General features: G+C 45.8%; 1 protein-coding gene across 1 annotated transcript; it reads right to left on the bottom strand.

Moving 5' to 3' along the window:
- Positions 1-20,446: 20,446 nt before the first annotated feature.
- On the bottom strand, positions 20,447-21,487 carry LOC138674651 (olfactory receptor 8D1-like). The gene has a single exon (XM_069762467.1). It carries the CDS (start codon positions 21,383-21,385, stop codon positions 20,447-20,449), a length of 939 nt encoding a protein of 312 aa, XP_069618568.1. The 5' UTR covers positions 21,386-21,487.
- Positions 21,488-26,004: the final 4,517 nt, after the last annotated feature.

Below are 26,004 nucleotides of genomic sequence, written 5' to 3'. Positions count from 1 at the left end.
TATATTATTACATAAAATATACTGGATACCCCAAAAGGAATTAGTAAGCATAAAAAATAAGGATCGTATATAGGAGAAAATAATAGTAATAATACGGATCATATGTGAAAAAAAATGTAAAATATGTATGTCTAAAAACCTATAAAATATAAAGGAGAGCACAAAAAATACTGATATAAAAAATATATATAAAATAACTAATGAAGTGTAAAAAAAAATATATGTGCCCCCAAAAATGTGCTGAAAATCCCGGCTTATACTTGAGTATATACGGTATTTATATCTTTTTGAATCCTCTCTCTCTTCTCTAGTATTAGCTATCTCTCCTAGCTTTGTGTCATGAGCAAATTTAATCAGTGTACCCTCAATTCATTTATCTAAATCATTGATAAGGATGTTGAACAATACAGGGCCCAGGACAGAACCCTGTGGTACCCCACTTGAGACATTCTTCCAACTGGATGTGCAGCCATTTACGACCACTCTTTGGGTCCGATCACTAAGCCAATTATGAATCCACCTAACAGCTGCCTTGTCCATTCCATACTTAGTAATTTTTTCAACAAGGATTGTGTGAGATACTATTTCAAATGTTTTGCTGAAGTCAAGATATACTATATCTACAGCATTTCCCTTCATTGCCTTCAATGGGTGAAAAAATGTTGAAAAAAAAAGAATTGACATGCTGATGTTTTAAAAAAAATGCAGCAGTTTTCAATTCAGTCAGGAAAAAAAACAAGCATGTGCATGAGATTTCTTAAATAGTGCTCTAATATATTATGAATGTAATTCTTTCTTTAATTAAAGAAGTAGAAAAAAACATTTATAGTGTACATAAACTATATAAAGGATTGATGCAGTGCACGTACCTGAATATTAGTATGCTTTATTATCTTCATTGTTGTTCAATCTGTGAAACTTGAAAAAGCCTGCTTATAAAATGCAATAACCCTCTAGGGTTTGGGGTCCATTGAGAAATTACAAAATGATTACCTTTTTATGACACCATATAAAAAAATGTACAGTATGAGTATTTAATATACTTAATAAAATATATAATATAAATCATAACATATTCAGCCATGTATATGGCCCATTTTTGTGATATCTCTACTGATAAATTATTCAATAGTGATGTCATATTGAAATATTGAATAATACCACATGTACACAGGAGATACAAGGATTGTTCTTATATATGTTTGAATCTGAGCACCAACACACCACATGACAGACATGTCAAAGTTCATTGTGGCCCCACGTGATTCCCCACATGATACACACAAAATTAAAAAGATTTACATATATTTTATGTATAACCACAATATAATATCAAATGTAGTTCTCATGTGTTAAAAATGAAAATAAAATTAAAATAAAACATGTTTATTATTTATTAAATTTAAGCCTAGAACCCGTGTGTTAGGGGTCGAGTTCCCGCTTCTGCACAGGGGGAATCTCGAACCACTTCCGCTGCGGTCTCCCATTCTTGTCCAGCCGCAGTGGAGCCTGCTCAGCAAGGACGTCGGTCCCAGCGTCTTGCTCATTCCCACTCTGTTCTGAGAGTTAGTGCTGCTTCTCCAGTCTCTGCCATTAAAGTCAGTGCTGGTCAGCAGCGAGCGGACTTCTCTGGGACTAAGTCCTTGTCTGCATGTACTGAGCATGCCCAGCGTAAGGTCTCCCGTTGGAGATCGAGGGTCATGTGCTCAGGCGCTGCAGCACATTCCATTGGTCCTCTTGGCAGGTCCTAGAAGGGCAAAAGTGCTGTGGCCACTTCCTGTGCTGCTGCTATTTAAACTGCGCATGACCACACGGCCATGCGCTAGTATTGTCTTACAATTGCTTATGTGTGTATGTTGTGAGTGCAAGTCGTCCTTGGAATCCCCTACCCTATTGAATGTCTGTTCGCGGAAGGTGTATGGCTGCTATCTAGCGCCCGACTTAGCCTACAGCACTAAACACACATCTCAGCGTCCTGTAGCTGTGCCTGCCAGTACGGCGCCGTGCGCCTGCCTTGCGCTTTCCATACCCGAGTCTGGGTGGTTAGTGGCGTCCGTTAGTGCGGCATCGCTCGCACTCTTGTGCACATAGATTTCTTAAGGTTCTCTACACACCCAGTTGCGGTGTTACGCCAGCAAGGGTCTAATCGGGCTCCAATCCCTTCTGGGGTTAAGTCCGCTGACCACTTGCTCGCGCACTAGTGCGGTACTGCGGTCCTGTGAATTAACAGGATCGCTTTCTTCACGCTGGGTGAGGTCTAACCCACGCGTGTATACTTTAGTGTACCGCCATATTGTCTGCAAATTGCTAGCAGCAGGTTCTCACCTGCACGGTGGATCCCGGACTGCGAACGCACCTTTATCATCTGTCTTGGTGCGTTCCGCCAGTCCTAACACCGTGTTTCAGTCATCAAAGAGAAGTTTATTTGCTTTGTGTCTCTGTGTGTTTTGGGCTATTTGATCTGGTGATGATGCTGAAAGCACAATGCTAAACCCATTAATGACCACCGATACGCCTTTTAATGGCGGCAGTTAAGGGTACTTAAACCACAGCACCTTAACAGCGCTGAAGAATAAGGGTACATCGCCCCCCAGAGTTGAAATTTCTCTGTGGCCTCAGCTACAGTGGGTAGCTGAGACCCCAGAGTACATGATTTGGGTCGGTTTTTACCGACGATAGTGTTGCGATCACCATTATTAACGGTATAACGGTGACCGCAAAAAAAAAGTCTGATTTTCCATTTAATTTCTCTCTCTTCTGATGTGATCGCACAGAGGAGAGAGAAATAGGGTCTCCCAGTCCTCCAATCACCCTCCTTAGTAACTCTGGTGTCCCTGCATCCCCCCGTGAAATCCCCCGGGGTGCCGGCGTCTTCTTCTGGGAAAAAATGTCGTTAGAGCAAAGAGAAATGTAGTCCCCGAGGCCACCTGATACCTCCAGTGTCCCTGGATCCTCCTGCATCCCCCGATCCTGTCCCCTGGCCCTTGGCATCTTCTTCCAGGAAGAAAATGAATGGCGCATGCGCAGTGTGCCCGCCGAGATATGTCGGCTGGCACCCATCAACAAAAGGAAATTTTTCTTATTGGTTCAATGTGATCATTGTGATAGACTCTATCACAGTGATCAAATAAAAAAAAATTGTAAATAAAAAAACCCTTTTGTCACCCCTTTAGTTAAGTAAAAATAATGAAATAAAAATATATATTTATTTCCATTCTTCCATTAGGGTTAGAGTTGGGCTAAAGTGAGTTGGGCTAAAGTTAGGGTTAAGGTTAGGTTAAAGTGAGTTGGGCTAAGCTTAAGGTTAGGGATAGGGTTAGGGTTAGGCTTACGGTTAGGGTTGGGATTAGGGTTAGGGGTGTGTTAGGGTTAGGTTTATGTTTAGGGTTATGGTTATGGCTAGGATTAGGGTTAGGAGTGTTTTGGGGTTAGGTTTATAATTAGGGTCATGGAAAGGGTTGGGATTAGGGTTAGGGGTGTGTTAAGGTTAGGTTTGTGGTTAGGGTTATGGTTAGGGATGGGATTAGAGTTAGTGGTGTGTTGGGGTTAGGTTTGTGGTTAAGATTATGGTTAGGGTTGAGATTAGGGTAAGGGGTGTGTTGAGGTTAGGATTGGAGTTAAAATTGGGGGTTTCTTCTTTTTAGGTACCTCAGGGGGTCTCCAAATGCAACATGGCACCACCATTGCTTCCAGCCAATTTTGTGTTAAAAAAGTCAAATGGTGCTCCCTCCCTTCTGAGCCCTGTCATGCACACAAACAGTGGTTTTTCCCCACATGTGGTGTATCAATGTACTCAGGAGAAATTGTACAACAAACTATGTCATCCATTTCTCCTGATAACCTTAAGAAAATGAAAAAATTGGTTGTAAAATTTTTGGGAAAAAAGTAAATTGTTAATTTTTTCCTTCCACATTGCTTTAGTCCTCGTGAAGCAGCTGAAGGGTTAATAAACTTCTTGAATGTTGTTTTGAGCACCTTGAGGGATGCAGCTTTAGAATGTGTCACTTTTGCGTATTTTCTGTTATATTGACCCCCTAAAGTCACTTCAAACGTGAGGTGGTCCCTAAAAAAATGGTTTTGTAAATTTTGTTGGAAAAGTGAGTGATTGCTCGTCAATTTTTAACCTTTATAACTTCCAAACAAAAAAAAAACTGTTTCCAAAAGTGTGCTGATGTAAAGTAAACATGTAGGAAAGGTTATTTATTAAGTATTTTGTGGGACACCATACTCTGATTTAAGGGCATACAAATTCAAAGTTTGAAAATTGCAAAACTTTCAAAATTTCATATTTCAGTTTTTTTCATAAATAAATGCAAGTCATATCAAAGAAATGTTGCCACTAAAATTAATCTCAGAATAAGTGGGATCCGTTGAAGAGTTCCTGAGTTATAACCACATAAAGTGACAGTGGTAAGAATTGTAAACATTGGCTTGGTCATTAAGCATAAAATTGGCTGTCACAAAGGGATTAAGGTTCAATAAGAGATGATTTGTTCTTTAAAACATTTAAATCTATTCCTCTCCATGCCTGGTGTTATTTATTCATGTAAATAATGTCTATGAAGTGTTTTAAAAATTAAATAAGCTCAAGTTCATGAATTCCTGAAGGGGTTTAATTAAATTAATTTTAGTGGTTTCATTCAAATTTTTGATATATTAAAAATATTATACCAGGATCTGTCTTTTTATGAATCCAAAGGGATTAATTAATTAACCTGGTTGCAAGATGAGAAATTAATTCATATCTGAATCCAGCGATTAATTCCATATGAGTGGGATTCATGTCCTTGAAAAAGGGCAAAATTACAGGTAAAGGAAGTCCGTTGTTAATATACCAAGTTTTACCCCTGGTATAGAACCAGGAAATTAGCTTGCCCTGTCAACTGTATGAGCTATATCACAGACTACACGGGATATATCGCCGATTCCGATACCGGAAACCAATGCAAGTCAATGGGACAAAATATCGGAATGAAAATAAACCCTTTCTTTCCTTGCACATCCAGTTCAGGAGGGGGAAGAATGTGGGCGGTGCATGGGCGGAGACTGCATGTCTGTGTGTGCGGGCGGGGTCTGTATGGGCCTCTCGGAGGTCTGTGCAGGCCTGCCGGGGGCATCTTATTGACGCCTCTCCATTATTAACCCGGCTTAATGTCACCTTACAATAGCAAGGTGACATTAACCCTTTATTACCCCATATCTCACCACTACACGGGAGTGGGAAGAGAGGGGCTAAGTGCCGGAATTGGCGCATCTTACAGCTATTTCTGGGGTGGCTGCAGGCTGGTATTTGTAGCCGGGGGGGGGCAATATCCATGGCCCCTCTCTAAGCTATGAATATCAGCCCGCAGCTGTCTGCATAGCCTTTCTGGCTATAAAATACAGGGGGACCTCACGTCATTTTTTGGGGGGGCCCCTATTTTAATAGACAGTAAAGGTTACTGTAGTTCACTGGTCTCACTTTATGGCAAAAGCTGCCTGGGAACTTTCTCACACAGCAGTGCCAAAAGTGAGACTAGGGACTATTTTTTACAGTGGCATTGGAATACAGTACGGAAGGATACCTTCCTCCCGTTATTGTATTCCTGGAGCCCCTAGAGAGCGGTCTCATCAGCTGATGCTGCTGCTCTCCACAGGAGATCATCATGGGACACTCGTGGATTTCTGCAGATCAGGGAGTATATTGTTGGTTTACTATTTTAATATTTTTTACAGATGACACTGGCTTCGGGGAACGAAGTGACAAGTGATGGTGAGTATGTACTCTATGTTATATGTACTGTACAGTATGTCTATATGTATGTATTGTATGTAATGTATGAATTTATTGTATGTAGTATGTATGTAGTATGTATGTAGTATGTATGTATTATGTATGTGGTATGTATGTTGTATGTATGTGGTATGTTGTATGTATGTTGTATGTATGCAATATGTTGTATGTACAGTACAGGCAAAAAGTTGGGACACACCTTCTCATTTAAATAATTTTCTGTATTTTCATGACTATGAAAATGGTAAATTCACACTGAAGGCATCAAAGCTATGAATTAACACATGTGGAATTATATACTTAACAAAAAGTGTGAAACAACTGAAAATATGTCTTATATTCTAGGTTCTTCAAAGTAGCCACCTTTTGCTTTGATGACTGCTTTGCACACACTTGGCATTCTCTTTTACCATGAAGGCCTGCTGCACAAAGTCTCCTCTTAACAATTGTTGTAGAGATATCTTCTGCTAGAACTCTGTGTGGCATTGACCTGGTCTCTAATCTGAGCTGCTGTTAACCTGCGATTTCTGAGGCTGGTGACTCAGATAAACTTATCCTCAGAAGCAGAGGTGACTCTTGGTCTTCCTTTCCTGAGGTGGTCCTCATGTGTGCCAGTTTCTTTGTAGCACTTGATGGTTTTTGCCACTGCACTTGGGGACACTTTCAAAGTTTTCCCAATTTTTCGGACTGACTGACCTTCATTTCTTAAATTAATGATGGCCACTAGGGTTGAGCGAAACGGATCGGTCATTTTCATAAGTCGCCGACTTTTGGCAAAGTCGGGTTTCATGAAACCTGACCCGATCCCACTGTGAGATTGACCATGTGGTACGTGACCTTCGTGCCAAAGTCGCGTTTCATATGACGCATTCAGCGCCATTTCTTAGCCAATGAAGGAGGACGCAGAGTGTGGGCAGCGTGATGACATAGGTCCTGGTCCCCACCATCTTAGAGAAGGGCATGGCAGTGATTGGCTTGCTTTCTGCGGCGTCACAGGGGCTATAAAGGGGCGTTCCCGCCGACCGCCATCTTACTGCTGCTGATCTGAGCATAGGGAGAGGTTGCTGCCGCTTCATCAGAAGCAGAGATAGCGTTAGGCAGGGTACATTAACCCTTAAACCACTTGTGCTGTAGCGATTTCCACTGTCCAACACAACCTTTTCTTAGCAGGGACAGTGGAGGCTAGATTTTTCTTCATCAGCTCTGTAGCTTATTGGGCTGCCCTAGAGGGCTCCCTGATAGCTGCATTGCTGTTTGTACGCCGCTGTGCAAACCAACTGCTTTTTTCAAAGCACAAATCCTGTTGCTCCTTCCTTTCTGCACAGCTATCTTGTTTGTTTGTCCACACTTTTGTGTGCAGCAGTCCTTTTTATTGCTGCCTGCCATACTTTTCTGAGATTACTGTAGGGAGACAGTAATTGTAGTAAAGCCCCCTTTTTTTGTTATATATCTTCAAGCCACTTTCTGCCACAAGAAATATACTCTTATACAGTGGCCCTAATCTGCATCTGTGCCAGTCCTGTTTGTGGCATCTGTCTGTCATTTTCTGCCACAGAAAATATACTGTATTACAGTGGGCCAGACTTAAGTGCTTATTATTTGTTCAGTGTTTTGCTTTTTACATTTCTGCATGGTTTGTCTCCATCTCCAATAAAAAAAATTTTATGAAGTGTTTTTTTATTATAAATGTAAATAAAGATTGTGTCATTTTATGATTCCTGTCTGGAGGACCTTTGTTCTTTCATATTTGCCTAAATCGCGGTCCTCTGTGTTTAGTTATTGGGGCATCTTCTTCATGGTTTCATAAAAATTGTGTCTCATAAAGATTCATTATCCCGTAAAGAACAAAACAGTAACATGCAGGCTGACTTTAGCTCAGGAAAAGGATAAAAATAGTTGGCACTTAGCAAGCAAATCGTCTTTATTAGGGTTGAGCAACTTTTCTTTTTATAGGATCGGGTCAGGTTTCACGAAACCCGACTTCTTCTAAAGTCGGGTCAAGTGAAATCGGCCGATCCTATAGAAAAGTCAGGGTTGGTGTTGGCTGAAACACAAAACCCAATGCAGCGCATTGGGTTTCTAATGGTTCCCAGGGTCTGAAGGAGAGGAAACTCTCTGTTAGGTGTCGAGTTCCCACTTCTGCACAAGGGGAATCTCGAGCCATCTCCGCTGCGGTCTCCCATTCTTATCCAGCCGCAGTGGAGTCTGCTCAGCAGAGACGTCGGTCCCAGCGTCTTGCTCAGTCTCACTCTGTACAAAGAGTTACTGCTGCTTTTCCTGCTTCTGCCATTGAAGTCAGTGTTGGGCAGCGGCGAGCAGATGCTTTTGGGGCTAAGTCCTGCTTTTCTCTTTCTGAGCATGCCCAGGGCAAGATCTCCCATTGGAGATCGAGGGTCACATGCTCAGGTACTGCAGCACATCCCATTGGTCCTCCAGGAAGGTCCTGAAAGGGCAAAACTTTGGTAGCAGCTTCCCATTGGTCCTTTATTGGAAGGTCCTGAACGTGCTGCAACTATATAAGCTGCACATGACCGCACGGCCATGCGCTAGTGTACATTTGTAAATGTGTGTGTGTTGTGAGTGAAAGTCGCTCTTTAAATAACCCTCCCTATTGGATGACTGTTCGCGGAAGGTGTATGTTTGCTATCTAGCGCCCGACTTAGCCATCAGCACGTAAACACACAATACAGCGTCTTATTGCTGTGACCATCAGTGCGGCGCCTTGTGCTTTCACAGCGCTTTCCTGACCCAAGCCTGGGTGGTTAGTGGCGTTCGCCAGTGCGGCACTGCATGCACTCTCGTGCTTCTATTGCTGTCACTCTGACACCTCAGTAGCGGTGTCCAGCGCATGAGGTCTATGTACTCAAATCCTGTGTCTTGGGATTGAGTTCTGAGACTCGTTGCTTGCGCTCTTGGTGCGGTACCGTGGCCCTGTGACGTAACAGGGTTCGCTTCCTTCACACAGGGTGAGGTTAGCCCATGTGTGTATTCACTTTGTTCCGCCATATAGTCCGTCATTACTTGGCAGCAGGTTCCATCTCTGCACGGTGGACCCCGGGCTGCGAACGCACCATACTCTATCTGTCTTATTATTTGGTGCATTCCGCTAGCCCTAACATTACACTAGCGCCAGGGTCTGGCTAGTAATGACGGACAAACAGCAATCCTTGCGGTATATCCAGCAGCTGGAGGGTAGGTTGGCGGCTCTCGAGAGCTCAACCTCAGCTGTGGATGTTACCGCCGTTGCTGTACAGGCTGCTAGCGTGGCTGCAGCAACCCTGTCCATTGCCACCCCTCTTCTGACATTATCTCGCCTCCCGCTGCCAGAAAAATTTTCTGGTGATAGCAAATTTTGTAGGGGATTCGTGAGTCAGTGCTCTATTCACCTCGAGTTCCTGGCTGCACGTTTTCCTACAGAGCGGGCTAAGGTGGGATTTATAGTGTCTCTCTTGTCGGACAGGGCGTTGGAATGGGCTACGCCGCTGTGGGAGCGTGGCGATCATGTGGTGCAGAGTGCTCCGCTGTTCCTGAGCACTCTGAAACAGGTCTTTTTAGGACCTCAAGTCACCCATGATACTGCGCTCCAACTGTTGGCATTAACTCAGGGTGAGTCCTTGGTCAGTCATTTTGCCGTCCAATTCCGCACTTTAGCTTCTGAGCTGGACTGGTCGGATAAAGCCCTTATCCCCATATTTTGGAGGGGCCTGGCTGATCACGTTAAGGACGCTCTGGCCACTAGGGAGATTCCTGCCACACTGGAGGAGTTAATAACTGTCTCCACTCGAATTGACCTCCGTTTTAACGAGCGGAGGTTAGAGCGAGCCCAGTGTAGGCAGAGGTTTCGGCTGGCTCCTACCTTCGCCAAACCTCTGGAATCTCCGGTCCTGGTTCCTGAGTCACATGAGGCCATGGAAGTGTCACAAGCGGGATCTAAGTCCCGGACCGCTTGTGCACTCAAGGTCTGTCATGTTTGCCAGCAGTCAGGACATCTAGCCACCAGATGTCCTCAGCGGTCGAGGAAACGTCAGCGTCTAGTGGTAGTAGGTGGAGGTACACTAGACATGGCGACGTTTGCCTCTAAATTGTCCTTTAAGGGGACAATTATAGGCTCATTCTCCCACTCGGTAGAGCTCTGCGTGGATTCTGGGGCGGAGGGCAATTTTATGTCTTCTGCCTTCGCCCAACGTCACGCAATACCCCTGGTTATGCTAGCTCAACCAGTAACGGTACGAGTGGTGAATGGGTCGACACTGCCCTCACAGATAACACACCAGACCATCCCTTTTACTCTGTCCATGTCGCCATCTCATCAGGAGATTATATCTCTGCTCGTCATTCCTGAGGGAATTGATGAGGTCCTGTTGGGAATACCTTGGCTACGGTATCACTCTCCTCATATCGAGTGGTCCTCAGGCAGAATTCTGGGATGGGGCGAATCTTGTGGGGGTAGGTGTCAGAGGGAGTGCGTTCAGGTTGCTACTACAGAGGTACCTGCAGATCTATCCTCTCTCCCCAAGCAGTATTGGTCTTATGCAGACGTGTTCTCCAAAAAGGCGGCGGAGATCCTTCCGCCCCATCGCCCCTATGACTGTCCTATTGATCTCTTGCCTGGTGCTGAGCCTCCCCGGGGTCGAGTCTATCCGTTATCTCTCCCGGAGACGGAGGCAATGTCACAGTACATCCAGGAAAATCTGGCAAGAGGATTCATTAGGAAGTCAGTGTCACCTGCTGGGGCAGGGTTCTTCTTCGTGCAGAAGAAGAATGGGGAATTGCGTCCATGCATAGACTACAGGGGTCTTAACGCCATCACCGTTAAGAATAAGTATCCTTTGCCCTTGATATCTGAGCTCTTCGATAGGCTTCGGGGAGCAAGGGTATTTACTAAATTAGATCGGCGGGGTGCTTACAACCTGATTCGCATCCGTGAGGGGGACGAATGGAAGACGGCTTTTAACACCAGGGATGGGCACTATGAATATCTGGTGATGCCCTTCGGGCTCTGTAATGCCCCAGCCGTTTTCCAAGACTTTGTGAACGACATCTTCCGGGATATGCTTTCTATCTGGTCTATCTGGATGATATTCTCATCTACTCTCCAGATATTAACTCCCACCGGAGAGATGTTTGCAAAGTCTTCGACCTCCTACGGGCAAACTCCCTCTATGCCAAGTTGGAGAAGTGTATGTTCGAGCAGGAGTCCTTACCTTTCCTAGGCTACATCATCTCTGCCCAGGGATTGGCTATGGATCCTGCCAAACTACAGGCTGTGATGGACTGGCAGGAACCCCATTCTCTTAAAGCGGTGCAGCGCTTTATGGGGTTCATTAATTATTATCGCCAGTTCATTCCGCACTTCTCAACTTTGGCAGCTCCCTTGGTTGCGCTCACCAAGAAGGGGGCAAATCCCAAATTGTGGTCTGAGGAGGTCTCCAAGGCCTTTAACTCCATAAAGTCACACTTCGCTAGCGCTCCCATCCTACATCGCCCCGATGTTGATAAGCCATTTATCATGGAGGTGGATGCCTCTTCTGTTGGTGCTGGAGCAGTCCTCTTCCAAAAGGATGTTCAAGGTCGGAAGCATCCTTGCTTCTTCTTTTCTAAGACCTTCTCACCAGCAGAGAGGAATTATTCCATCGGGGACAGGGAGTTGCTAGCCATGAAGTTGGCTTTCTCGGAGTGGAGACATCTCTTGGAGGGAGCACGTTTTCCCTTCCAAGTCTTCTTCACAGACCATAAAAATTTGGTGTACCTGCAGACAGCCCAGCGGTTGAATTCTCGCCAGGCCAGATGGTCCCTGTTCTTCTCCCGGTCTCATTTCACCCTCCATTTTCTTTCTGGGGAGAAGAACATTCGGGCCGACGCTCTCTCTCGCTCCGTTGTGTCATCTGCGGAGGAGGAAGAGGAGCCTCGGCTTATTTTCCCCACCGAGAGCTTGAGAACTGTGGCCCCGGTTTCGCTAGAGTCTGTGCCTCCGGGCAAGACTTTTGTACCATCCAGTTTGCGCCTGGAGGTTCTCTCTTGGGCACACTCGTCCAGGGTGGGTGGACATTTTGGTTCCAAAAGGACATCTGAGTTACTGGCGAGGACATACTGGTGGCCGCATATGGCTCGTGATGTCGCAGAATGTTTGGGCGTGTGTCTCTTGCGCCAAGAACAAGTCCTATCGGCAACGGCCAGCTGGTTTGCTTTACCCTCTGCCGGTGGCGGACAGGCCCTGGGAGATGGTTGGGATGGACTTTGTGGTGGGCTTACCCAAGTCTCGTAACTGCACCATTATCTGGGTGATCACCGACCATTTTTCCAAAATGGTGCACTTGGTGCCTCTTCCCCGGCTACCTTCTGCACGGGCGTTGGCTGTCTTGTTCATCAAACATATCTTTCGCCTACACGGTATGCCAGACAAAATTGTTAGTGACCGGGGTCCCAAGTTTGCGTCTCGATTCTGGAGAGAGCTTTGTCGTCTACTCAGTATTGAGTTGAATCTCTCTTCGGCATATCATCCCGAGACGAATGGGTTGGTAGAGAGGGCCAACCAGACCTTGGTCACATATTTATGACATTTTGTTTCTGCCAGGCAGGATGACTGGGCATCCTTGCTACCGTGGGCAGAGTTTGCGCTTAACAACGCCGTAGCCGACTCCACTGGTCAGACTCCATTCCTCCTAAATTACGGCCAGCATCCGCGTGTCCCTGTGCCCATGTCTGTGTCTTCTGCTGACTCCAGGGTGGCAGACTGGGCTGTGGAGGCACGGGACATTTGGGACTGCACTCAGGATGCCATTTGGGCCTCCAAGGAGAGAATGAGGTCCTCCGCCGATGCTCATCGGCGTCCCGCTCCGACCTTTGCTCCTGGCGACTTAGTGTGGCTCTCCGCCCGTAACATCAGGCTGCGTGTTGAGTCCACTAAGTTTGCACCTCGCTAATTGGGTCCCTTCAAGGTCCTTGAACAGGTTAACCCTGTGGTCTATCGTCTGGCCCTTCCTCCACGCTTGGGTATCACCGACACCTTTCATGTGTCCCTCTTGAAACCCATATACATGTCCCGGTTTTCCGAGTCATCTGCCGGGACATCGGGTTCGTCTACGGACGATTACGAGGTGAACGCAATTTTGGGGTGCAAGGTCGTACGTGGCAAAAAGTTCTATCTGGTGGATTGGAAGGGTTATGGGCCAGAGGACAGGTCCTGGGAGCCTGCTGAAAACATTCGGGCCCCACAGCTCATTGCTGCCTTCGAGTGTAGCGAGGCCCAAGGAGGGGGGGGGTCCTAGGAGGGTGGGTAATGTTAGGTGTTGAGTTCCCGCTTCTGCACAAGGGGAATCTCGAGCCATCTCCGCTGCGGTCTCCCATTCTTATCCAGCCGCAGTGGAGTCTGCTCAGCGGAGACGTCGGTCCCAGCGTCTTGCTCAGTCTCACTCTGTACAAAGAGTTACTGCTGCTTTTCCTGCTTCTGCCATTGAAGTCAGTGTTGGGCAGCGGCGAGCAGATGCTTTTGGGGCTAAGTCCTGCTTTTCTCTTTCTGAGCATGCCCAGGGCAAGATCTCCCATTAAAGATCGAGGGTCACATGCTCAGGTACTGCAGCACATCCCATTGGTCCTCCAGGAAGGTCCTGAAAGGGCAAAACTTTGGTAGCAGCTTCCCATTGATCCTTTATTGGAAGGTCCTGAACATGCTGCAACTATATAAGCTGCGCATGACCGCACGGCCATGCGCTAGTGTACATTTGTAAATGTGTGTGTGTTGTGAGTGAAAGTTGCTCTTTAAATAACCCTCCCTATTGGATGACTGTTCGCGGAAGGTGTATGTTTGCTATCTAGTGCCCGACTTAGCCATCAGCACGTAAACACACAATACAGCGTCTTTTTGCTGTGACCGCCAGTGCGGCGCCTTGTGCTTTCACAGCGCTTTCCTGACCCAAGCCTGGGTGGTTAGTGGCGTTCACCAGTGCGGCACTGCATGCACTCTCGTGCTTCTATTGCTGTCACTCTGACACCTCAGTAGCGGTGTCGAGCGCATGAGGTCTATGTACTCAAATCCTGTGTCTTGGGATTGAGTTCTGAGACTCGTTGCTTGCGCTCTTGGTGCGGTACCGCGGCCCTGTGACGTAACAGGGTTCGCTTCCTTCACACAGGGTGAGGTTAGCCCATGTGTGTATTCACTTTGTTCCGCCATATAGTCCGTCATTACTTGGCAGCAGGTTCCATCTCTGCACGGTGGACCCCGGGCTGCGAACGCACCATAATCTATCTGTCTTATTATTTGGTGCATTCCGCTAGCCCTAACATTACACTAGCGCCAGGGTCTGGCTAGTAATGACGGACAAACAGCAATCCTTGCGGTATATCCAGCAGCTGGAGGGTAGGTTGGCGGCTCTCGAGAGCTCAACCTCAGCTGTGGATGTTACCGCAGTTGCTGTACAGGCTGCTAGCGTGGCTGCAGCAACCTTGTCCATTGCCACCCCTGTTCTGACATTATCTCGCCTCCCGCTGCCAGAAAAATTTTCTGGTGATAGCAAATTTTGTAGGGGATTCGTGAGTCAGTGCTCTATTCACCTCGAGCCCCTGGCTGCACGTTTTCCTACAGAGCGGGCTAAGGTGGGATTTATAGTGTCTCTCTTGTCGGACAGGGCGTTGGAATGGGCTACGCCGCTGTGGGAGCGTGGCGATCATGTGGTGCAGAGTGCTCCGCTGTTCCTGAGCACTCTGAAACAGGTCTTTTTAGGACCTCAAGTCACCCATGATACTGCGCTCCAACTGTTGGCATTAACTCAGGGTGAGTCCTTGGTCAGTCATTTTGCCGTCCAATTCCGCACTTTAGCTTCTGAGCTGGACTGGTCGGATAAAGCCCTTATCCCCATATTTTGGAGGGGCCTGGCTGATCACGTTAAGGACGCTCTGGCCACTAGGGAGATTCCTGCCACACTGGAGGAGTTAATAACTGTCTCCACTCGAATTGACCTCCGTTTTAACGAGCGGAGGTTAGAGCGAGCCCATTGTAGGCAGAGGTTTCGGCTGGCTCCTACCTTTGCCAAACCTCTGGAATCTCCGGTCCTGGTTCCTGAGTCACATGAGGCCATGGAAGTGTCACAAGCGGGATCTAAGTCCCGGACTGCTTGTGCACTCAAGGTCTGTCATGTTTGCCAGCAGTCAGGACATCTAGCCACCAGATGTCCTCAGCGGTCGAGGAAACGTCAGCGTCTAGTGGTAGTAGGTGGAGGTACACTAGACACGGCGACGTTTGCCTCTAAATTGTCCTTTAAGGGGACAATTATTATAGGCTCATTCTCCCACTCGGTAGAGCTCTGCGTGGATTCTGGGGCGGAGGGCAATTTTATGTCTTCTGCCTTCGCCCAACGTCACGCAATACCCCTGGTTATGCTAGCTCAACCAGTAACGGTACGAGTGGTGAATGGGTCGACACTGCCCTCACAGATAACACACCAGACCATCCCTTTTACTCTGTCCATGTCGCCATCTCATCAGGAGATTATATCTCTGCTCGTCATTCCTGAGGGAATTGATGAGGTCCTGTTGGGAATACCTTGGCTACGGTACCACTCTCCTCATATCGAGTGGTCCTCAGGCAGAATTCTGGAATGGGGCGAATCTTGTGGGGGTAGGTGTCAGAGGGAGTGCATTCAGGTTGCTACTACAGAGGTACCCACAGATCTATCCTCTCTCCCCAAGCAGTATTGGTCTTATGCAGACGTGTTCTCCAAAAAGGCGGCGGAGATCCTTCCGCCCCATCGCCCCTATGACTGTCCTATTGATCTCTTGCCTGGTGCTGAGCCTCCCAGGGGTCGAGTCTATCCGTTATCTCTCCCGGAGACGGAGGCAATGTCACAGTACATCCAGGAAAATCTGGCAAGAGGATTCATTAGGAAGTCAGTGTCACCTGCTGGGGCAGGGTTCTTCTTCGTGCAGAAGAAGAATGGGGAATTGCGTCCATGCATAGACTACAGGGGTCTTAACGCCATCACCGTTAAGAATAAGTATCCTTTGCCCTTGATATCTGAGCTCTTCGATAGGCTTCGGGGAGCAAGGGTATTTACTAAATTAGATCGGCGGGGTGCTTACAACCTGATTCGCATCCGTGAGGGGGACGAATGGAAGACGGCTTTTAACACCAGGGATGGGCACTATGAATATCTGGTGATGCCCTTCGGGCTCTGTAATGCCCCAGCCGTTTTCCAAGACTTTGTGAACGACATCTTCCGGGATATGCTTTCCACCTCGGTCGTAGTCTATCTGGATGATATTCTCATCTACTCTCCAGATATTGACTCCCACCGGAGAGATGTTTGCAAAGTCTTCGACCTCCTACGGGCAAACTCCCTCTATGCCAAGTTGGAGAAGTGTATGTTCGAGCAGGAGTCCTTACCTTTCCTAGGCTACATCATCTCTGCCCAGGGATTGGCTATGGATCCTGCCAAACTACAGGCTGTGATGGACTGGCAGGAACCCCATTCTCTTAAAGCAGTGCAGCGCTTTATGGGGTTCATTAATTATTATCGCCAGTTCATTCCGCACTTCTCAACTTTGGTAGCTCCCTTGGTTGCGCTCACCAAGAAGGGGGCAAATCCCAAATTGTGGTCTGAGGAGGTCTCCAAGGCCTTTAACTCCATAAAGTCACACTTCGCTAGCGCTCCCATCCTACATCGCCCTGATGTTGATAAGCCATTTATCATGGAGGTGGATGCCTCTTCTGTTGGTGCTGGAGCAGTCCTCTTCCAAAAGGATGCTCAAGGTCGGAAGCATCCTTGCTTCTTCTTTTCTAAGACCTTCTCACCAGCAGAGAGGAATTATTCCATCGGGGACAGGGAGTTGCTAGCCATGAAGTTGGCTTTCTCGGAGTGGAGACATCTCTTGGAGGGAGCACGTTTTCCCTTCCAAGTCTTCTTCACAGACCATAAAAATTTGGTGTACCTGCAGACAGCTCAGCGGTTGAATTCTCGCCAGGCCAGATGGTCCCTGTTCTTCTCCCGGTTTCATTTCACCCTCCATTTTCTTTCTGGGGAGAAGAACATTCGGGCCGACGCTCTCTCTCGCTCCGTTGTGTCATCTGCGGAGGAGGAAGAGGAGCCTCGGCTTATTTTCCCAACTGAGAGCTTGAGAACTGTGGACCCGGTTTCGCTAGAGTCTGTGCCTCCGGGCAAGACTTTTGTACCATCCAGTTTGCGACCGGAGGTTCTCTCTTGGGCACACTCGTCCAGGGTGGGTGGACGTTTTGGTTCCAAAAGGACATCTGAGTTACTGGCGAGGACATACTGGTGGCCGCATATGGCTCGTGATGTCGCAGAATGTTTGGGCGTGTGTCTCTTGCGCCAAGAACAAGTCCTATCGGCAACGGCCAGCTGGTTTGCTTTACCCTCTGCCGGTGGCGGACAGGCCCTGGGAGATGGTTGAAATGGACTTTGTGGTGGGCTTACCCAATTCTTGTAACTGCACCATTATCTGGGTGATCACCGACCATTTTTCCAAAATGGTGCACTTGGTGCCTCTTCCACGGCTACCTTCTGCACGGGCGTTGGCTGTCTTGTTCATCAAACATATCTTTCGCCTACACGGTATGCCAGACAAAATTGTTAGTGACCGGGGTCCCAAGTTTGCGTCTCGATTCTGGAGAGATCTTTGTCGTCTACTCAGTATTGAGTTGAATCTCTCTTCGGCATATCATCCCGAGACGAATGGGTTGGTAGAGAGGGCCAACCAGACCTTGGTCACATATTTATGACATTTTGTTTCTGCCAGGTTGGATGACTGGGCATCCTTGCAACCGTGGGCAGAGTTTGCGCTTAACAACGCCGTAGCCGACTCCACCGGTCAGACTCCATTCCTCCTAAATTACGGCCAGCATCCGCGTGTCCCTGTGCCCATGTCTGTGTCTTCTGCTGACTCCAGGGTGGCAGACTGGGCTGTGGAGGCACGGGACATTTGGGACAGCACTCAGGATGCCATTTGGGCCTCCAAGGAGAGAATGAGGTCCTCCGCCGATGCTCATCGGCATCCCGCTCCGACCTTTGCTCCTGGCGACTTAGTGTGGCTCTCCGCCCGTAACATCAGGCTGCGTGTTGAGTCCACTAAGTTTGCACCTCGCTAATTGAGTCCCTTCAAGGTCCTTGAACAGGTTAACCCTGTGGTCTACCGTCTGGCCCTTCCTCCACGCTTGGGTATCACCGACACCTTTCATGTGTCTCTCTTGAAACCCATATACATGTCCCGGTTTTCCGAGTCATCTGCCGGGACATCGGGTTCGTCTACGGACGATTACGAGGTGAACGCTATTTTGGGGTGCAAGGTGGTACGCGGCAAAAAGTTCTATCTGGTGGATTGGAAGGGTTATGGGCCAGAGGACAGGTCCTGGGAGCCTGCTGAAAACATTCGGGCCCCACAGCTCATTGCTGCCTTCGAGCGTAGCGAGGCCCAAGGAGGGGGGGGTCCTAGGAGGGTAGGTAATGTTAGGTGTCGAGTTCCCGCTTCTGCACAAGGGGAATCTCGAGCCATCTCCGCTGCGGTCTCCCATTCTTATCCAGCCGCAGTGGAGTCTGCTCAGCGGAGACGTCGGTCCCAGCGTCTTGCTCAGTCTCACTCTGTACAAAGAGTTACTGCTGCTTTTCCTGCTTCTGCCATTGAAGTCAGTGTTGGGCAGCGGCGAGCAGATGCTTTTGGGGCTAAGTCCTGCTTTTCTCTTTCTGAGCATGCCCAGGGCAAGATCTCCCATTGGAGATCGAGGGTCACATGCTCAGGTACTGCAGCACATCCCATTGGTCCTCCAGGAAGGTCCTGAAAGGGCAAAACTTTGGTAGCAGCTTCCCATTGATCCTTTATTGGAAGGTCCTGAACGTGCTGCAACTATATAAGCTGCGCATGACCGCACGGCCATGCGCTAGTGTACATTTGTAAATGTGTGTGTGTTGTGAGTGAAAGTCGCTCTTTAAATAACCCTCCCTATTGGATGACTGTTCGCGGAAGGTGTATGTTTGCTATCTAGCGCCCGACTTAGCCATCAGCACGTAAACACACAATACAGCGTCTTTTTGCTGTGACCGCCAGTGCGGCGCCTTGTGCTTTCACAGCGCTTTCCTGACCCAAGCCTGGGTGGTTAGTGGCGTTCGCCAGTGCGGCACTGCATGCACTCTCGTGCTTCTATTGCTGTCACTCTGACACCTCAGTAGCGGTGTCGAGCGCATGAGGTCTATGTACTCAAATCCTGTGTCTTGGGATTGAGTTCTGAGACTCGTTGCTTGCGCTCTTGGTGCGGTACCGCGGCCCTGTGACGTAACAGGGTTCGCTTCCTTCACACAGGGTGAGGTTAGCCCATGTGTGTATTCACTTTGTACCGCCATATAGTCTGTCATTACTTGGCAGCAGGTTCCAACTCTGCACGGTGGACCCCGGGCTGCGAACGCACCATACTCTATCTGTCTTATTATTTGGTGCGTTCCGCTAGCCCTAACACTCTCCTTCAGGCCCTGGGATCCATATTTAAGTGTAAAATAAAGAATGAAAATAAAAAATATTGATATACTTACCCTCGGACGCGCCCTGGTTCTCACCGGCAGCCTTCCTTCCTAAGAATGAGCGCCTGAAGGACCTTCGATGACGTCGCGGCTTGTGATTGGTCGCGTGAGCGGTCACATGGGCGTCACACGACCAATCACAAGCCGCGACGTCATCTAAGGTCCTTCAGGCGCTGATTCTTAGGAAGGAAGGCTGCGGGTTAGAACCAGGGCGCGTCCGAGGGTGTGTATATACCTATTAGGAATATACTCACCCTCGGACGCGCCCTCGGATGCTTCCTTCCTAAGAATTAGCGCCTGAAGGACATTAGATGACGTCGCGGCTTGTGATTGGTCGCGTGACCGCCCATGTGACCGCTCACGCGACCAATCACAAGCCGCGACGTCATCGAAGGCCCTTTAGGCGCTCATTTTTAGGAACGCAGGCTGCCGGTTAGAACCAGGGCGCGTCCGAGGGTGAGTATATCAATATTTTTTTATTCTTTACTTTACACTTAAATATGGATTCCGATACCGATTCCCGATATTGCAAACATATCGGAACTCGGTATCGGAATTCCGATACCAGATCAGAAGATCGCCGACCTCATGGCCGACCCCACACAGGGGTCGGGTCGGGTTTCATGAAACCTGACTTTGCCAAAAGTCGGCGACTTCTGAATCTGGCCGACCCATTTCGCTCAACCCTAGTCTTTATTAAAGTTAAAGTATGTCAAATAAAAAGCGTTAGAGAGTAGCAGGAGACCTCTCAGAAACCCTGGTACCCACCATGGCACTGTCTAGTGCATGTTATTTGTAATACTTTTAAAGAATTGACGTAAATACAGAAGATGATGCCATTGGTGAGAGCCATCTCTTTTCACCTTCTTAATGTTGAAAACTCAAAAAGATGTCAAGATAGTTAGACAGTGGAGAGCCGACTTCATCATCCATGTCTTAAAGAGTCAAAGTCTTGTTTTATTAAATTAGTATTTTTTTTTTATTTTTCTTAACCATAACTATTTGAGGAATGCTCGTGTTTTGGTCTCCTTTTATCTCATAATATGCCCCTAGAGGTGATAGGACCTTTTTATTACAATTATAAATAAATACCGGTAAGCTTTGGGTCTTGGGTAAAAGTTGTAGAAAACTGCATAGTCAAACGTTATGAAAGTAGCTAGAACCTTAACATTCTTTGATTTATTAATATTACAATTGCCTGCCAAACATCTTTATTTCTCAGACTGTAGACCAGAGGATTTAACATTGGAACCACGATCATGTAGAGCATTGATAGTAAGACGTCCTGGTCCTTCGAATCTTTAGATTCAGATTTCATGTACAAGAAAGTACTTGGCCCATAGAATAATATAACTGTGATGAGATGCGAGGTGCAGCTGGAGAAAGCTTTCATACGTCCAGCTGAGGAACGGATCTTCAAGATGGCAGAAAAGATAAAGATGTATGAAATAACGGTGAGAATAAATTGGACAAGGAAAATACCACAAATTTCAAAGAGTATGAAAACTTTCTGGCTGTGAGTGTCAGTAGAGGAAAGATCAAGTAATGAATTTAGATCACAAAAGAAATTGTTAATTACATTGGAATAACAGAATTGTAGAAAAGATGTCAGTAATGTATGTAATAGAGAATTTATTACACCAAGTAGCCAACAGGCAGTGGCCATTCCAATATACACGTTCTTTCTCATTATTACGAAATATTGTAATGGTTTACATATCGCCACATAGCGATCATAGGCCATCGATGTCAGCAAGAAAACTTCACCGTCAGCACATAAAAGGAAGAAAAATAACTGGGTCATACAGCAACTAAAAGAGATCTCGTGATCCTGGGTCCCGGTGATAAAAAGTAGACGAGGGACAGAAGTAGAAGTGGATGTGACATCTGCAATGGCAAGGTTACTCAAGAAGAAATACATTGGGGTGTGTAATTTTGGGACCAAACATACAAGAAGAATGATTGTCAAGTTTCCCAACATAGTAATTAAATAAATAATCAAAATGCCTAAAAATAATTGAAGTTGACCTGATGACATTGAGAAGGCAGCAATGTGAAATTCATATTCAAAGTTTCCATTTTGACAGATGTTCATGTTGTCTTAGCGTAAGTGTAACAGCTTCAGAGACTGGAATCTGATTTATCAGCATATATGAAGGAATGTAAATCTAATTTCTAAATTCTCATTTGGGTGGTCCAATTTGCCGTTTGCAGTAGCTGTAAGATGACATGAAACAGTAACATTCCGATATGTTCATCCTTACAATTTTGTACATTTCTAAAAGCTTAAGATACAAATTCACAATGCTATCGTAACATGCAAGACAGACCTTCAACAGACTGCTAATCATATTGCAACCATGGAGTGAGCACATTTATAATAGATATTAGAGGACAAAACTTGTTATTTTTTTCCACCAAATCTTGCAATCTCATGCCTTTCTACTTGGCTATGTTGAGTCAAGAGGAAAGTTTAAGATGGACACATACAGTAAGTAATATGCAAAGGGTTATGTTAACGCATTGCTTTTTGATTTGATTTGTTTATTTTGTTCAGCTAAAACCTGATCTTTTGTCAGCACAAAATCTGCAGCTAAAATGCAGATTTTTCTATGTATTTTTTATGCTTTTCTCACTGCATTTTTGCTGCGTGTTTGCGAATCCTGAAGCTCAGCTTTGCTTCCCCCTTACAAACATAAACAATGCAAGGTTTTAGGCCACCAAAGCAAGATTTTTGCAAAAAAAAGGCAATTTGATCAAATTTTTTATGGGCAAATTTTCTTTTTACTTGTATTTGAGAGGCCATTGTTTATTTTTACCACATACCATTAACATAATTATCACAAATTCAATTAAACTATAATTGGAGTGGAGAGAAACAAATTGCTGCCTTATAAAAGTTTTTTTTTGTCTGAAAAAATTAGTAACTATCCTGAACCAAAAAGCTTTATTGATGTATAAAGCGTAGACGTGAACTAAGGTAATATTAATGCATGAAAATTTACACAATCGCAAACATAAAAACAGTGGGGGAAGTGGAGTTGGTAGGCCATTGTTTACCTTACACATTGATATGGCACTTAATTGGTCAGGCATTATTTTCTTTAACCCCTTAATGACAAAGCCAATTTTGTATTTAATGACCAAGCCAATTTTTACAATTCAGACCACTGTCATTTTATGAGGTTATATCTCTGGAACGCTTCAATGGATCATACTGATTTAAAGTTTTAATTTTTGTGCCCTTAAATCAGAGAGTCATATTGCACAAATTAGTTAGTAAACAACATTTCCCACATGTCTACTTAAATCAGCACAATTTTGGAAATTTATTTTTTATTTTTTAGGACGTTATAAGGGTTAAAAGTTGACCTGTGATTTCTCATTTTTTCAAAAAAATATACAAAATCATTTTTTTAGGGACCACCTCACATTTGAAGAGAGCTCGGAAGATCAGTATAGGAGTCAATATAACAGAAAATACCCAAAAGTGACACCATTCTAAAAATTGCACCCCTCAAGGTGCTCAAAACCACATTTAAGAAGTTTATTAACCCTTCAGGTGCTTCATGCGAACTAAAGCAGCGTGGAAGGAAAAAATTAACATTTTACTTTCTTCACAAAAAATGTATTTTGGAACCAAACTCTTTCATTTTCACAAGGGTATTAGGAGAAAATGGACCACAAAATTTGTTGTGCAATTTCTCCTGAGTTTGCCGATACCCCGTATGTGGGGGAAAGCCACTGTTTGGGGCATGGCAGGGCTCAGAATGGAGTGAGCACCATTTGACTTTTTGAATGCAAAATTGGCTGGAATCAATGGCGGTGCTATGTCACATTTGGAGACCCCCTGATGTACCCAAGCAGTGGAAACCCCCCCAATTCTAACCCCAACCCTAACCCCAACACACCCTTAACCCTAATCTCAACCCTAACCATAACCCTAACCCCAACCCCACTCTAACCCCAACACCACAACCCTAACCCCAATACAACCCTAATCCTAACCTTAGCCCCAACCCTAACTTTAGCACCAACCCTAACCCTAGCCCCAACCCTACCCCAACCCCAACCCTAGCCCCAACCCTAACCCTAGCCCAAGCTCTAACCGTAGCCCTAATCCTAACCTTTGCCCAACCTTAACCCTTGCTCTAACCCAAACCCTAACCCTAGCTCTAACCCTAGTCCCATCCCTAATTCTATCTCTAACTCCAACCTTAACCCTAACCCGAGCCCCAACCCTAAGGCAAAGGGAAAAATGGAAATAACACTTTTTTTATTTTATTATTTTTACCTATTTAAGGGGTGATAAAGGGGGTTTGATTTACAATTTTTTATATTGATCACTGTGATAGGGTCCATTATAGTGATCAAAAGGAGCCAATAGGAAAAATCTCTTATTGTTGCTGGGTGCCAATTGACAGATCTCGGTAGGTGCACTGCGCATGTGCCTGTCATTTTCTTCCCGGAAGAAAATGCCTGGGACCAGTGGACAGGACCGGGGGATGCAGGAGGGTCCAGGGACACCTTAGGTACTGGGGGGCCTCATGGGACTCCATTTGCCTCTGCTCTGATGTTCTGGATCATATCAGTCAAGAGAGAAATTAAATGGGAAATCTAATTTTTTTTTTGCAGTTGCCGTTATTCGGTGAATAACGTTGATTGCAACACTGAGGACTGTAAAAAACGATCCAATCACTGATGCTGGGGGGTGCTATAACCTTATTTCTCAGCAACATTAAAAAGTGGCGCTGAAGAATAAGTACCCTTAACTGCGACTGTTAAAAGGTGTATCGGCAGTCATTAAGGGCTCAATACATATCACTATTTTATTATCACTAATTAAATGGAACTATGCCTGGATTGGGGATAAATAAAAGGACTGCTTTAAAAAAAATTAAGTGCAAGTTGCATTGCAATAAAAATGCTAACAGCCATGCTCATGTGAGGATACAAAGACATTATGATTTATATTTAGGAAAATCACAAAAATAAATGGGTTTTTCATCCTGCTTTACCAACTTTTTTTTTCACAAAAAATGCTGCAACAATTTTGCTGTGTTTTTGCAGTTACTCATTATACGAGGTGCGATCCAAAAGTAATGATAATTGGTTATTTCTATTGCACACAGAAATTAAAATAAAATATGTTTTCTTCTCTCTTAGGTACCCACTAGTCCAGGAAAACAAAATTACTTAAATAGACCACGATTCCCGGGAGCTACATTCATTTGAATATGAACTGCCGAGGAGTGAACATCAAAATGGAAAAAAACGAGCTCAGAGCTGTCATCAAATACCTCTGCTTGAAAAAAAAAGACTACCAAAGACATACACAGCGACTTGGTGGAAACATTGGGGGACTCTTCTCCTCCATATTCCACAGTTGCACGCTGGGCCAAGGAATTTAAGCTGGGAAGAACATCAACGGAAATCAGCAATCGATGACATGGAAATGAGCCGACGAACCGACGCCGAAGAAATTCAAAGTGTCAAGCTCAGCAGGGAAGGTTATGGCGTCCGTTTTTTGGGACGCTGAAGGAATTATTATGGTGGACTATTTGGAGAATGGAGACACTATTACGGGCTCCTACCACGCAGAACAAATAAGAAGATTGCGGGAGGCTATCAAGGAGAAAAGGCGCGGCAAACTGCGGGCTGGAGTGTTGTTTCACCAAGATAACGTGCCGGCTCACAAAGCTGCTGTTGCCATGGCTACCATTCAAGAAGCGGGGTTTGAACTGGTGGAACACCCCCCCTATTCACCAGATCTAGCCCCCAGTGACTTCTTTCTCTTTCCTCGGCTCAAGGAACACCTCCGGGGCAAGAAATTTGACGACAATAGCGACGTGATAACCGCTGTTGGGGATTTTTTTGAGGGTCAAGATCAAGAATTTTTTTCGAAGGGAATTCTAAGTTTAGAAAAGCGATGGACTAAATGTATAGACTTGTTAGGAGACTATGTAGAAAAATAAATTTATTTTTTGACTATATTCATTGTGTTTAGTATTGATTATCATTACTTTTGGATCGCCCCTCGTAGAATCATAGAATGTTAGAGTTGGAAGGGACCTCCAGGGTCATCTGGTCCAACCCCCTGCTCAAAGCAGGATTCACTAAATCATCCCAGACAGATGTCTTTCCAGCCTCTGTTTGAAAACTTCCATGGAAGGAGAACTCACCACCTCTCGTGGCAGCCTGTTCCACTCATTGATCACCCTCACTGTCAAAAAGTTTTTTCTAATATCTAATCTGTGTCTCCTCCCATTCAGTTTCATCCCATTGCTTCTTTTATTTCCTTGTGCAAATGAGAATAAAGATGATTTTTCTACAATGTGACAGCCCTTCAGATATTTGTAGACAGCTATTAAGTCTCCTCTCAGTCTTCTTTTTTGCAAACTAAAGCATTCCCAAATCCTGTAAACGTTCCTCATAGGACATGGTTTGCAGACCGGTCACCATTCTGGTCGCTCTTCTCTGAACTTGCTCCAGTTTGTTGATGTCTTTTTTTTAAATATGGTGCCTAAAACTGGACACAGTATTCCAGATGAGGTCTGACCAAAGCGGAGCAGAGGACATTAATGACTTCACGTGATCTAGACTGTATTCTTCTATTAATACATCCCAGAATTGCATTTGCCTTTTTTGCTGCTGCATCATACTGTTGACTCATGTTCAGTCTGTGATCTATTAGTGTACCCAAGTCTTTTTCAC

Source organism: Ranitomeya imitator, chromosome 4 (genome assembly GCF_032444005.1).
Source record: "Ranitomeya imitator isolate aRanImi1 chromosome 4, aRanImi1.pri, whole genome shotgun sequence".
Classification (NCBI taxonomy): Eukaryota; Metazoa; Chordata; class Amphibia; order Anura; family Dendrobatidae; genus Ranitomeya; species Ranitomeya imitator.
The sequence above is the reverse complement of the archived record's forward strand: the minus strand, read 5'-3'. Positions and strand labels throughout refer to the sequence as shown.